General features: G+C 31.7%; 2 protein-coding genes across 5 annotated transcripts in view; both read left to right on the top strand.

Annotated features, from left to right (window-relative positions):
- Positions 1-2,958: 2,958 nt before the first annotated feature.
- The window catches only part of LOC123693044 (myosin heavy chain 95F), a 37,489-nt gene continuing 24,931 nt past the window's right edge, over positions 2,959-15,516 (top strand). For 2 of the 4 annotated variants that reach the window (XM_045637951.1, XM_045637952.1), the window contains exon 1: positions 2,959-3,165. The gene's annotated coding sequence lies outside the window, so the exon portion shown is untranslated. The remainder of the gene's footprint in view (positions 3,166-15,516) is intronic. The other 2 variants (XM_045637949.1, XM_045637950.1) reach the window with 1 other exon arrangement.
- On the top strand, positions 7,206-7,904 carry LOC123693046 (myophilin-like). Its single transcript, XM_045637953.1, has one exon. The coding sequence runs from the start codon at positions 7,271-7,273 to the stop codon at positions 7,832-7,834; it is 564 nt and encodes a 187-aa protein (XP_045493909.1). The 5' UTR covers positions 7,206-7,270; the 3' UTR covers positions 7,835-7,904.

Consider the following 15,516-nt stretch of genomic DNA (forward strand, 5'->3'; position numbering starts at 1 on the left):
TATGATTAGACAATCGTCATCAATCAAATAGACATTTGGACCATATTTGGTCGAGTAAAGCTATTAGCTAAACGAAGAAGCAGTACATAATATTTTGTTCCAAATAACAATTGCGGGGTTCTTATACGTAACAAGTACCTACGTCATTATTTTAAAGTATCATGCTGTTGCACAGCAGTAATATCCTCATAAGTGATCTATTGAGTGTGCAACCTACTACGAACCTACTTCCAAACTTCATTTAAGACTGGATGACATGCAATCTACGTGCTGGCAGCTTATCGATAAAGCTTTTTAAGCTATTGCATAGCTTCTATCGGGGGCCTTGAGTGCGGGGACCGAATCGAGAAATTCCGTAACGAAAAAACCTCACGCTCCCCACTCCGACGGACTCGGGGGTGTGGCTTGAAAGCATGCTATGCAACACAGCTATGCAATAGATTTACCGCGGCAGTCCCCGAGTGCCACACGTCTTTTTTTTTATTTTATGAGCATTTTTGTCTGATCTCGATGACTTAATTGAAATCTAGCCAGTAACTTTTGATTCACTTACCAGTTACCGCTAACCGATTGAGCTGAAATTTTGTATACCTACGTAGTACGTATGTAAATTTGATGGCGATGAAACATTATCATGACATAGAGATTTGATGATGGAATCGGAAGGTGGCCATAGGAACTCAATATATTGACTCAATTTTATCGAGTTTGATTCGTGATTCGTGTTTAAAAATACACTAAAAGTACTTTTCCGTTTTTGAAGTCGGTTGTTTCTAACGTAGTTATTTTTATTATTTCAAACCGTATAGGTGGAACATACATTTGGTAAGAAGGCGCTACTAGTTTAGTAGGTAGGTATCTATGGTTGCGTCGATACAAAAACAACAACCCCATTTAACGCAATATTCATAAAACTATTCTTCTCAAACGACTGTATTTCGTCCTGCACCCGCGCCGTCCGCCGCTGACAACTGTGCTTTCTATGAATCTTCCAGCGCTTCTTGCAAACACTTGCAAAGCCATATCTGTCGGTGCTGCCTGCGCCGAGGACCACTTATTGTTGACATTGTTTAAAATAAAGATCTCTAATTGTTCAAGTTATTCCATTGCAAGTAGACCTGTCTCTCTCAAGGCACGCACGGCCTACGTCATATTTAGCATGGACATCGCGTTTAAAATTCGCTGATAAAATGGCTCCTCATAGACGCGCTCCAACGAAGGGCAATACGAAATATAATAACAATAAAGTGTGCACAAGCTATTATTCCATAACTATTGCAGATATCAAAAAACTTTAAACTAATATCGAAAGTCCCCATAATAAATTTTTGTCTGGAAGAAATCGCTATTTAGCGATAAGGCCGCCGTTTGTTACAATGTATCCTAGATTAAGTCTCAATTTGTAATTTTTAAGAGCAATAAAGTATTAATAAATAAATAAAAAATAAATAAATTTTTAAAAATACATATAGGTATTATTTCCCGTACATTTTGTATTCATAGCAGATTTTTGAAGTGACGTGCTCATTTTTTAGGTATTTCTCGTTTTATTTGCAGGTTAAGTAATTTCCATATCAGTTTAAAGTTTTTTGATATCTGTAATACCTGGTTACAGAATAATCGCCTATTAACGATAACACCCTGTATAGTGTATACCACGTGTATACCTACTCTCGTTGAACGAGCGTCGAGCGAGCGCGGGATTTATTTAAACGGCCGTTGCCGTTTTTGCAATATTGTTTGTGAAACCTGTCTATCCTATAAATACCCGTCATTTGTTTTACATAATTAAGTATGAATTCAATTTATCAATCTTAGCTGTTAACATATGAATTATGATAACTAAGATTGATCAATTAAAATTCTCAATTTACGTTTAAAGTAAAAAAAAACGTTTACGTAGGATTTAGTACCTATGTACTTGCCGAAATATTTTTTCTGTATAATTGTCTGACTGTGATTGTGTCGTTTTTTATCGTAAATATTTTATTTTCTAATTTCTTCGGTTTTTTTTTAGAATACTAGCTCACGCCCTTCTCACGCCACAGACACTTGCCCTCATGAAACGTAAAGCTAAGCCGTTAAGTTTTCTTAATAATTATATCTAAGTACTCATTTTGGCGAAAAATAAGATCTTTTTAATAACAAACACAATAAAAAAATACTATTAGCAAAATCGCGCGCGCGTGATGCCTTGGCCTAAGGCCGTGACCAAGGAAAATTGGGAAAGGGATTCATCTTTGTAATTTGTATAAAGAAGATTTTTGTAACCACTAATCTTTATTAAGTTATTAAATATATAAATAACTATCAAACTTTTTAAACAACAATCAATGACAACAACAATAAGATCTTAATTAATTTAAATTTTAATGGTAATAAATTTTAATACATTTTGTATTCACAAATTGACACTTCAGATTTTAGAACGAAACCCATTTTGACGTGAACGCTTATAGTGTTGTTTAGATGTCATAAAACTATTATCGATAAGCTCAGATTAATAAAGTGAACTATTTTGAAAATATTATTGCATTATTAATTATTACAACAAACTTATGGTTACTCATTTGCTATGTTGAGATTTGCAATTTCTAAGGAATACATATAATTTTATCAAAAACCATTATAACCAAAAAACTATGTATATATATTATATACCTAAGTGTTATTTTAAAAATATAAATCGTAAGACATAAATAATTTCTATTATAAATTTGATAATTACATCTGATTATTAAATTTCAAATATAAAACACATTATCGATACATCGAATATTGAACCACGCACTGTACTATACATTGGCTCCGTAACCAATCAAAACGCGGTTACGACATTGTAAAGTATCCAATCAGGAAAGAGAGTGGTTTCAGAACGAATGCCTATTGCGTAGTTACCACGACACACCGCTGTGCGCTGTTTCGCTGTTTCTGACTTTCTGAATTAATCTGACTCAAGCTGACTTCTGTTTGTAGTGTTTGTCAAGTTACTGACAAGTGACAACAATTTTTCGCCGCGCAGTCAACCTACTGCTAGGTAATGCAGGTTTTATTTTATTAATTTGTGAAAGTGAAGTGTTTTTGTGTGGGATTGATAAAATGAATGTTGTTCTTTAAAATCAACTGTGGCCTGTGAAAATATATAATCTACAAAAGAATATTCCGGTAAGTTTTCAAAATTTTAGATAAGTTTCAAACTTTCGTAAGTTAGATCAAAGAAACATGATTTTACACGTGAAATATTTTATCAAAATGATCATCACTTTTATCTACGTGTAAAATTGCAAACAGTAAATTTTTATACTATAGTTTTGGCACATAAACTTGTTTCAGTATGTAAATATATGTAAATTTCCATAAACTACAATAGTGTAAGGTTTTATGAGAAGTTTTTTAATTGAGAGTAAGCGTGAAGGTTACACTAATAGATAATTTATTATCAGCAATTGTTCAATATCGCATTATTGTTTGAAATACCTATAGTTTAGTTACATTTTTTTTTTTGTAAAAATAACCCTCTCAGATCTAATTACTAAGATTTGTTTGTTCAATGATTCGCAGAGTGTGTTCTTACATTTACTAACTTTAAGAATTACATAACTAATATTCACCTCACTCACAATTATTGTATTTTATTGTAATCATTATTAGTGAATCAATTATTAAAAAGCTAATTAAAAACTATGTTCACAAACCTCTTATTAGACACTAATAATTTATACAACAAACTTATCTAATTAGTCATTATGTTTGAGATCCATTAATATACAAATATTCAAAATATGTTGCTTTACAATTAGTTTTATTCAATACTAGCGGTCCGCCCCGCCTTCGCCCGTGGTACATATTTCGCAATAAAAGGTAGCCTATGTTCTTTCTCAGGGTCTAAAGATTGTCTGTGCCAAATTTCATCAAAATCGGTCCAGTAGTTTATACATACATAACTACAAACCTTTTCTTTTTATAATATTAGTATAGATAGTGTGCTGTGATAGTTCTATTTCGTAGCAGCTTTTTAAAATTACATTTACTAATAAGAATCTTGTATGATATCAATAAATTAATACAAGTTTTGGTTGTTTTACATATTCTGTAAGACAGAAATCCTTGACTCAGTTTTTTCAAGCAATGTCTTTTATCTAGGTATAATAAATAGCTTATAACTATTAAGTTGAACAGAAATTATCTTGAAAAAACTTTGTAATGCTGATAGGATTTTCAAAATTAGTTCTAGAGTTAGGTTACTCGAAACTAACTTACAAACGGGCCTCTATAATTGACAGTTAACATGATTTTACGCAATTGGTTAATAATAAAAGTACCTACTATTTAATATCACAAAACTGTTTTAATATCAAAAAACAAAAGCAATTCTGGATTATTTCTATTATACACTTATCAGTGTTGAATTTCACGGTATCTATAAAATATTATCAGTTAATTTGATAGCATCTATTTCTTTGTTTAAAACAAGCCATTGTGCTACAATTGTATTGTTTGGTGGAAACAATGTAAATTTATCAACATTTTGTAATACAAGGTCAAACGATTTTCATGTAGCCTGTCTAATTTTGTATTTCGTTTAAGGCCATAGTGTTTTTAATAACAATGCCTGTATTTTCAGTCCGATGGCATACAGGAATTTCTCTTTAAAATGATAATTAATCATAATATATGTACTTAATCATTCCCATTCAGAATTACTCAAGTATATATTATTATAGTGATATTAATATTTTTAAAACAATACACACTATATTCATATAATTATATCTCCATGATATTGGTTACCATTCACATAGACAGTCTGCAGTTCTTGTTTTACGAAACCATAAAATAATAACACATTATAAACTCAATTAACTGGGAGACTCAATACTTTAGTCATTAATTCAACTTAGTAGTTAAATATTATTATCAAGTTTTAATTTCGTTATATTCAAGTCGCCTTTATTCAGATTTTAATAATTTATTTGAAATTCGGACACAACTATCTCTACCTATCTCTGATTGTCTTGGACACAAAGGTTACCTATTACTGCTGTATAAATAAAAATACGTAGATATTGTATTCTTTAAAATGAAAATACTTTATAAATGCAGTTGCAATTTTACTTGTGTGCATTTGAATGTCATACAGTATCTTGATCACATACTTTATCAATAAAATTATAATCAAAAGCATAAATGATAACTTTTATTGATCTAGAACAATTTAATAGGTGTCATAAATGTATAATAAGGGAAGATAATGTTCAGTTATTCCACCTTTATACAATATATTAGTGCGTTACATGAATGACCACCAATTGCAAGTTTCTTTTGTATGGGGTATTTAGTGAAAAATAATATAACTTTGTATGCTCATTTTAAATATAATGTAAGTAATTTATTTACCTATTCTATACTAGGAAAAAACGGGTTATTGTAAATTTGCCACAAAGTTAATTCGTCACATAAAAAAGTATGTGTAAATTTGCCACACTTTTATTTTTTTAAAGTTAATTCGTCACGATTTAATATCAAGTATTGTAAATTCGTCACATCGATAATTTAAGTACAGATAGCAAAAAAATTAAACAATAAATTAATTTAAAATGTTTATTTCTTAATCAGTTTTAGATTTTGGTTTTGGTTGGATGGACTTTGTAAAAACATAAGGAAAAGCATAACAAAGATAAATTTTGCTAAAAACCAAGGAACATCTATTTTGTATATGTTCTAAAAATTCACAGCAGTTATAAAGAGTATTACTTAACATCTACATTATTCTACATAGGTAATGGTAAAAATCACAGTTCTCTCTATAAATATTTTTAAAATGCAATGAACTAAAAGCGGCTCTACAAAATTTATAACAATCCTAAGGATAAGGATCCTAAAAATAAGGATAAAATATTATTCTTTTATTTTAACAAGTAAAGATATTGCTCTTACTTTACTTAAATCATATCCTATAATATTAGAAAAACACAAAGCAAATAAAAATCAAAACTCAAACAGACTAGCGCGTTTCATGATCATGACACTTAATAAATCACAGTTAAAATCAGATTAATTATTTTTATAAGTCAACTTTCGTTTTCCATAAAAATAAAAATTCTAATACATAAAAAATCATTTCAAACTTTTAAAAAGCGCAAATCAATTTGACTCAATAATGAATTTACCTTATGTTATTGATGAATTTACCTTATGTGAATGATGACTGTAATATTAAAATGTAAATCATTATATTGCTGGTTTCATCGCAGGCTGACAGGTATAATTCACTTGCCTTGCTTGCTGGCGGTACTTTACTACTTGTGGCAAATTTACAATAACCCGAATATACCTGTGACGAACTTACACATACTTTTTAAGGCATGTGACGAATTTACTTTCAATGTATGGAGTTTTAAAAACGTGACGAATTAACTTTGTGGCAAATTTACAATAACCCGAAAAAACTTATTCTTCCAAAATCTTCTAACACCAATGCAATAATAATCTGATAATAATATGATATATAATATATTGTATGGACATAACAACTTGTGAATGTTTCAAATATATTTTTAATATTGACTTCTTTTTTATGAAAAATATCTAGTAAAAGATAAAGTTAATAATATGAATTCAAGGTATTCCATAAAGTAAGGGAATGATATTGCAAAAATTCCACGAAATAATGCTTAACGGATTTTTAGACTATTATATAACCTTCGGCATAACCAGAACATGTTATTATTATAGGTGGTTACAAACACAAATCTCAAATTAAGCACACTTCATGCCTAGAGACTAGAAGCTTTGTCGTAACGCGAAGCCGCGAGGCAATTGGGCCAGACTTTGGCTAAAAAAAATTCAAACTTATACGATTTTCCCTACCAAATACAAATAACAGATAACTCAGATATATACTAAGTTTGGCTGACTAACTGACTGATTTTAATGAAACAGAAATGGGAAATATTATGACAAAGATTTTAACAAACTTATTGTATTAATTTGAAGCTATAAACTTTAAAGTATCCATTAACTGATATCCTAGCTGTTTATGATCCAACTATTTTATTATTATTTTTTGATTTAATATCAGTTTAATTATCAATACAATATCAACACGTAATCTTTTATTCTACTCAATAAAGTGGAATATCTACAGTGAAGTCATACTCATATATCGATAAATAATCGCTATCATAGCACTATATCACCAAGCCGATACCAAATTGCTTATCACAAGGAGCTCAGTGTCTACGCGTCCGTAATCCTGTCAACACAAAACATGGCTGAACTCCGCGCAGGGAAAGCCGGCATCAACGCTGAGGCTCAAGCCAGGATCAACAGCAAGTATAACAACGACATCGCCTTCGAAACACTCGAATGGGTCAAGACAGTCACAGGTGAGAACATCAACACCTCCGGCGATGCCGATAATCTTTATGAAATACTCAAGGATGGAACTCTGCTCTGCAAGCTAGTCAACAAATTCCAGGACGGTATCGTCAAGAAAATCAACCAATCGTCCATGGCTTTCAAATGCATGGAGAACATCAATGCATTCTTGGAAGCTGCAGTCAAATTGGGAGTACCCCCCCAAGAAACCTTCCAGACGATCGACCTTTGGGAGAAACAAAACTTATATTCAGTCATCATTTGTCTGCAATCGCTAGGAAGGAAAGCAGGAAATTATGGTTTGCCAGCCTTCGGACCTAAAGAAGCTGACAAGAATATTCGAGAGTTCAGTGAAGAACAGCTGAAAGCTGGCCAAAATGTCATTTCTCTGCAATATGGGACAAACAAAGGACAGCAATCGGGTATTTCGTTCGGCAATAGACGCCAAATGTAAAAATATTGTATAATCTAAGAAACTTTTGTATTTTAATAAAATAAACCATTTTATATTTTTTATAAATGTATTTTTTGTTTTATTTAGGCGTGGTTGGTTTGTTACAAAGGTTTCATCATCCGATTGGAGATAAGATAACTTCGTTGTTTTAGAGGTAAACCTAAAAATGTTGTTACTATTAAAATTGTGAATTTATAAACAAATTAAGGAATTAATGACTCCTATATTTTATGTCCACTTTTACATCATTCCTAACAAATAACATTCAACATTTTTGGGGAGGTCAATGTATCGGTTAAAACCGCGCCATTCGACGTCATGACATCTATTCTATCTATTGATTTACGCGGTATTTGGGTGTACAGTGTACACGGAGGTTCAAAAGTCATATTTATATTACGGTATACCTATTGATTCGAAATGATATGATTCATGATTACTAAAATGTATTTTTATACCATTACAAAATTCCATGAAGTGCATTTAATGATCAAGACCATTGTTATGTTATCTTATCGAAGCTTATCACAAACTGCGGTGTAATTGATAACTAAAAGCATTATCTCAGTTGAATATAATATTAAATATACAGACAAGCTGACCGGACCGATATTGTTCCTACGTGTACCTTGTTTTTGGGATTAGGGAATTACCTAATAAGATTGAATTAAAATATGTGTACATATTTCCTTCAATTCAGCAATGTAATTCTTATCGATAGCTTTTTTTTTATTTATTCTTCGAATTCGAAAATTCTGTGAATTTGTTACTTTATCATTAGGTACTCAAATTCTTAGGTTAATCGGTGTATCAGCTTGTAGCAATTTCAAAGGCGAATGACGTAATTTTCGACGATAAAAAGTAATTACGTGTATATTATAAACGCTTACATTGCAGTATTCTTGGCATTCAAATGAGACACGCGGCTGTACAAATAAGGGGTTCCAAATGGACTCTGCTTAATGAGTCAGCTATACCATAAAGCGATGTAAACAAAACATTTGAACCCTGCCGGAAGCAATGGTCATGCCTCGCTAGTCGACGGAAGCACGGATATCCTAACTAGGTTTTGAATTTATTATCCCCCTCACACCTAGCCACGACAACGGCTAGTATGAGAAGGCACATAGTTTGCCTGTCGTGACACAAAATAGAATAGGTACCTATTCAATATTCGATTTTTTTTTTATGTAGTTCCATAAATTTTGTTTATATAATAGGTATTCTTTTTGTTGACAATTACAAATTAACCTGTTAATTTTCTCGGAAAAGTACAACTGTATTACCTTCAACCTTGATAACTTACAGTAGGTATACTGCCACTTTTTCTTAATTTTTAGTGACCTTAAATATTTCCAAATTTCCTGAGCCAAAGCAAGTTTGAAGTGAGGTAAATAATTTGTTTTTGGAAATAAGTTCCGAGTTCCAACTTAATTTTTCATCGTATCAACTCCACCCGAACTAAAATCATTACATTTTGATAATGTTCATTCATAGGTCGATGATATTATGATAAAAATGCAGTCAATTTTCTGTACTTTATGCTAGAGAAATTCGAATGTGAAATTAATCATATCAATCATTAAACCTATAGAGATAATATAATACAGTACGATGCATCTAATGACTACATAACATGCCTATTAATCTTACTTGGAAAGTGTACGTAATTTTACTGGTCATGTTTCAAAATCGAAAATGATTTGACAAAACATTAATGGTGAGAAAGTTTACATACACGTAACCTCTCAGCAAAAAATGACTACATCAAAATTATATCCGCACTTACTTTTCATCCTGTGAAATTATAGTTTGTTGTTCAAACAGCAAATTCAAGATTTTCAAGAGTGGGTTTAGAATATAAATATTGTTCTTAGTATTTACTATTTTATACCACAGTTTCGTACTCTTTGATTAATGCGCAAGTGAAGGAGGTCTTCTTTATTACATATTGTATTACGTAAATAATTCTGCGGTAATTAAATCTCTAACGACATTACTGAATTCCATAAACCCCAACATATTACCACCAAGAACTATATTATGTTAGCCAATATCGATTTTATTGGTGTGGCTTCCTGCCCTACATCCGCTTTATCCGTTTGCAGACGATCAACGCGAAATACTTTCGTGACTATGACATTTTAAATAGTCACTTACGTAAGGAAATAATTTGGAAGTGTTTATTTAGTCTAAATCAGGAATATTTTAATTTCTTCCAGTTGAATTGTCTGGCCCATAGGTCTGACCCAATATTTATCGCCATCAGCTTACTGCTACTACTTTGCGTCTCAGAAAATGGTAACTAATTTAATTTAGGAATATCAATGTCTTGAGCACTTATTAATTATTTGATAAAATCCTATATTAATTTTATACGCTAAAACATTGCAGTATATAAAATGTCCATAAATAAAGAATCATTAAGCCATTTGCAGTCGAAACCCCTTATGGCTCGTTAACCGTTATTCAATCAGCCCGAGATTATCTTCCACTAACGGCTGTACATCCGCTGATGAAACTTGTTTAACGCAAATTGCCATTTCTAATCAAATTGCTATTTGCATTTGCCTCTTGGTTACAGTAATCGGATATAAAATTGCATAGCTAAGCATTGAGATTGAGATTAAGCTGTATCAAACGATTTATAATGATGGCTTTCTTCTGATTCGTTTTTCTACGATATTCAATAATATGTAATAGGTAAAAACCTTTAAATTATAGCTTAGCTAATTTGTATAAAACAGGAAAACCAAAAATCATAATAATTTAATGCAGACAGATGTAGATAATACTAATGGAAAATTAACTTATAAATTATAATCAATGATATTAAGTATATATAGAATTGCTTATAATAATTCTCTTCTTTATTAATTTGTTTATTTTAAAATAAATCACCGTATAAATACATTTGATACAAGATGAACATAAATATTTAATTTTCTGAACTTTGGAACATAGTTATTAAAGCGTTGAAGCGTACCATTGAAATTACGTAACCTGTATAAAAGGACCCGATGTCAGATAATTTACCGACTTGGTATTTATCAAGTTGTTTATGGCTGACTTTCTAATCTAATATGCCAATGAAAATGTCTCAGGATGTGAGTGCTATTAATGTGAACAGAGTGAAAGCTCACTTGCAAGCAATTCATGATGCCTCCGTGAAATTGCACTAGGTTACAAATTGTTCTGTGTAATTCTTTACAATATGTACATAGAAAGTAAGCAAATCATCATTCATTATACTGTCTAAACTCTAAACATAAATAAGTATCGAAATGCACTTCTCTGTCAGTACTGTTTACTCTTTAGATGCGGATGTATTTTGTATAATAACTAACTACTGTAACTCAGTACTTTGCCAATACTTCTCATATTATATTTGTTCCCTCTTGTACTCAGGGAGAGTCTGGTATTGCACTGAGTACAGTCCTCTTGAAAAGTTATACAGTGGAACAGTAGCTGTGTTGTTGAAATAGATAATACCGCCTACACATCCTTTCAAGGGGAGTATTCTTTTGAAGAAGCGAAGTGCAGTGTTATCTATGGGACTTCACTTTTCATAACGTGTCTGTGTCTTTTGAATGAGACAGTTAATCTTGGTGCTTTGAAAAAGGAAAGTGCCATTTAAAACAGGGAGTCTTGCACCCCTTTCCTAATCTATTGGAATTTTGTGTTCCATCGAATGATGTGAATGATGAAAAGGGCATATTTATATATGTAACAGCTATTTTGCCATCATGTATTTGCAATGACTGTATTTTCTCGAAGTTTTCTTTACCTACAGGAATAAAAATGCAGTCATCGTATATCGATCAATGCATTATTTATAACTTACTTATTAGCTGTTATCGTCAATTGAATCATTTAACAATATACGAAGAATTTCAAAGATAACGATAATTAAAATTACTGATATGGAAAGTCTTTTATTTAATCTACTTGTTGTTTAATGGAACAAGAAATAAATGTAGGTAGTATCGGAATACTTATTAGTTATTACCTTAGCTTATTACAATTATTGCATAGGTACCTATTCTAAAGCCATAGTACCTACATAACCCGCATATGGATGGTCTTATACCGCATATTATTTTGACAAGACATAAAAGATGAAAATGATAAGAGAAGATTAGATGGGGTACTGCGGCATTTGCCTTCTATTAGTAGAAACATTTACTTCGAAGACTTAACAAAGTAAACTTTTTAAAGGGATCAACACCTATACCTATAGGGTAACCTAGCCTTTTTTTTTATAGTGGGGAAATCTTCCAAAGATACCCACGGTCCCCGGGGAAGGAGCCGTGGGTTATGTCGGATTCTTACCGACTAAAACCCCACTGTGTTCCGTCGAGCCGCTTTAATGAGGGGGCCGCGGGTATTTGTTAGAATTCTTCCGCGACCCCCTCGGCAGGGTAACCTAGCCTGCTGTTCTGCAATTAGTTGTGGTTCTTTATGCATTTGCACCTGCGTCATTCATATATGTAGCTTGTCACACATCCTTGCATGGGGGACTATAAATTGATACGGCCCTGATGTTCCCCGCGATGATTTATTCGTTAACCTCATCTCAATTTGACCCTATTGATTTCAATTGCAATAATCCAGCTCTAATTAAAACCCTGTTTGTTACTCATTAATAAAGTATCTACTATTTACGTAGTAACTATTTAGTAATGTTATGTACTATGATCTAATTCTAAATATACTAACTATGCTACAAAGACTGTATGTATTATTGTATTGTAAAACCATTGTACAACGTACATGTAAAAACACAGGTATGTATAATGCATGCGTTATGTAATCCACACTTTTACACCCCAAGGGACAAAAGAATTGTTTAATTCATATTAGTTATAGTGTTTGCCTGCGACTTCGCAGTGGTTGGTTTTCATTGTTATTTCCTACCCTAGAGGACGAGTTGTGAATGATGCTGTGAAGGCAATAGCAATATTAATTAATTATGATGTATATCTAACTATACTTCTCTACTCGTTTGAAACAGCAGGTGTTACTGAGACACGTAGGAATTATTCATCGAATAAACTTGGTTAGAATAAAATATGGCCTAGACTAATAATTAGTTCTGTGGGCAGATTCTAATGACGAACAACTTTTAACTATTCATGATGGTTTTCCGAGAAGAAATAGCAAACGGTTGAGTGTAATTAAGATCTTATTTTGTTGCTATAAAAGTCTAGCTACTGTATATTACGTAACGTAAAAACTTTTCCTTCTTCTTGTCAGTAATCTTAATCGATAATTTTTCTCTTGTGATGTAATAAAAAGATAAGTAGGTAGATAGATGAATAGGTGGTTACACGATTTGAAATGCTTAAAAAAAAGCATAAACTCAGCGGAAATTTCAAAGCAGTTCCGTTTCGCTGCCTAACTAGTTTGTAGATTCAATTCGACACAGATAAACCTGTACTTTATTTACACATTTCTATGAAATTTAGATAAGATAATATATTAGGGTTGGATAGGTCCTTTCAAAATCACGCGTGCATAGTGATAATACACAATTCTGGACATAAACTTCTCTCAATTTCCATTTGCCTCAGTAAACTACTGAGTCAGACATATTATGCATACACAAGCGGTGTTTTTGCATAAAAATACCGTTTCACATGGCGCTGCGTGGGTCAAATCTTTGAGTGGCGACACAAACCAGTTCCGATAACCAAATACAGTTCATCCTTGGCATTGGACCGTGTACAAGTGTGTTACCATTTTACGATGTCAATAAACTTAATACTTATAGTAATTTAACCTATATAAGTATATAGTTACGTACATGTTTTCTGATAATTTTCGTTTAATGCAAATTTAAGAAAGAAGTGATGAAACATTGCGCTTGTGATCTAAAACAAAGATCTACTTTCTCAGTTTGCAACTTAGTTTCTCATTGCAATTAACACCCCGCCTTTTTCGCAGTGAAAATTCAGAAAAATATGAATTATTAATTATCTGAAACTAATTATATTTATACTTATGATCACACATACTAATGAATATATTACCATTGTATTTCAATGGTTTAACATAATAATTCATTTTCATTAAATGCGTTTTCTTACGAATAACATTTTTATTTATTACGAAAAATTGATAGAACGAACTTTGTACAAACTGTAAATCGATCTATTCCTTGCCAGAGCAAAACAATCATAGATTAGTTGGATTATGCTTAAATAGAAGAGTTCGCTATTTAGTTTACAAAATTACACAGATATAAAAATGACACATTGGCAGAATTATGATACCTTTACCTGCAGGTAAAATTACAACCATTAAAACTTCATTTCGATTGAGATCATCAACATGCTCTTATGCTGCTTCTGCTGTTAAAACACATCATGGTCTTCCTACAGGACCACAGAGCCAAGGCTCCGTAGCAAATTTCTTACATCACATAGTCTAAGAACTCGCGTGATGGTAATTTTAATGATCGTTTTAAAATACTTTCATAACCAGTTAATTGAGTATGACTAATTGATTACTCTGTGAGCTAAAAAGTGGTGTAGCTAACAGGTGTTTCCTTGTATGGATTGTTTTTTTTTAACGTTAGGTGTAATGTATGTGTGTCAAGTTTGTAATGATGTATTGCGGACACAACAAAAAAACTTTCGACGTTTTTTAAGCGATGACATTGATTTAGATAAAATGATTTTAGGGGAGTGTTATTTTGAAGAATCGTGTCTGATTATATTACCTACATCATACCGCATTGTAATAATTTATAAGACCTTATAAATTCTAATGCGTACCTGTACAACTTTCATCCTTCGTAGAACGAGCTTTAATAAAGTGATTGAAAAATTGTTTGACATTTTAAGGAGGTTGTATGTTTTAGTTTACAAAAACATCAATTTCAAGTAAACGGGATCGCGTTATATTTTCGCATAAAACGGTTTATGTTTGTACCGACCGCGACATAAGTAAAACTCGTTGCACTTTCTAAGTAAAATATGTCGGCGAGATAAAGTAGACATTAATTGCAGCCGACCTCAAAACAGTGTCCTCAGATTAACTTTATGATCCAGAAGCTGTTATATTAATTGCTTCAGCAGATCATTCGATTTGAACTTGCTTGTTTTGCTTATACATATTATATAGAGACCGTAATTTATTATTTAACTGAAAAAACAGGTATTTAAATCTGATTTGTCTCGCTCTGTAGAATTGATATAATTACAAATAGATATCAAGGTAATTTGAAAACTATTTCGAATATTTTATTGATAACTATAGTTACCTACTAAACCAATAGATTCAAAGTGAACAAATTGTTCCTAATTCCTAAAATAAATCTAAATGTTGTCGTAGTAATATGTTATTTCATTCATGATAGATTCTCTAATGCCCCTATCGTACATTTTTTCATAGGTTCATAACGTTGTTTGATATGTGGTAGGTTCATAAGGGAAAAATATGTAATAACAACACAATACGCTATCTGTTTCTATGGAAAAACAAAAGAACTAGAAAAATACATACTTCCGAGCTACACAAGTAAACTATATCAACATTTAAGTCATTTTAATCCCCTTAGTATCGTGTTTCTCTATGCTATGCAACTGGGGTGGAAGTTTATAATCTACTTTTTAAATTAGCAACGTATACGAGTCTTTAGTATTAATAGCTAAGGCTGAGTGTGTTATATTTACGTA

This window comes from Colias croceus, chromosome 7 (assembly GCF_905220415.1).
Source record: "Colias croceus chromosome 7, ilColCroc2.1".
In the NCBI taxonomy this organism is placed as follows: Eukaryota; Metazoa; Arthropoda; class Insecta; order Lepidoptera; family Pieridae; genus Colias; species Colias croceus.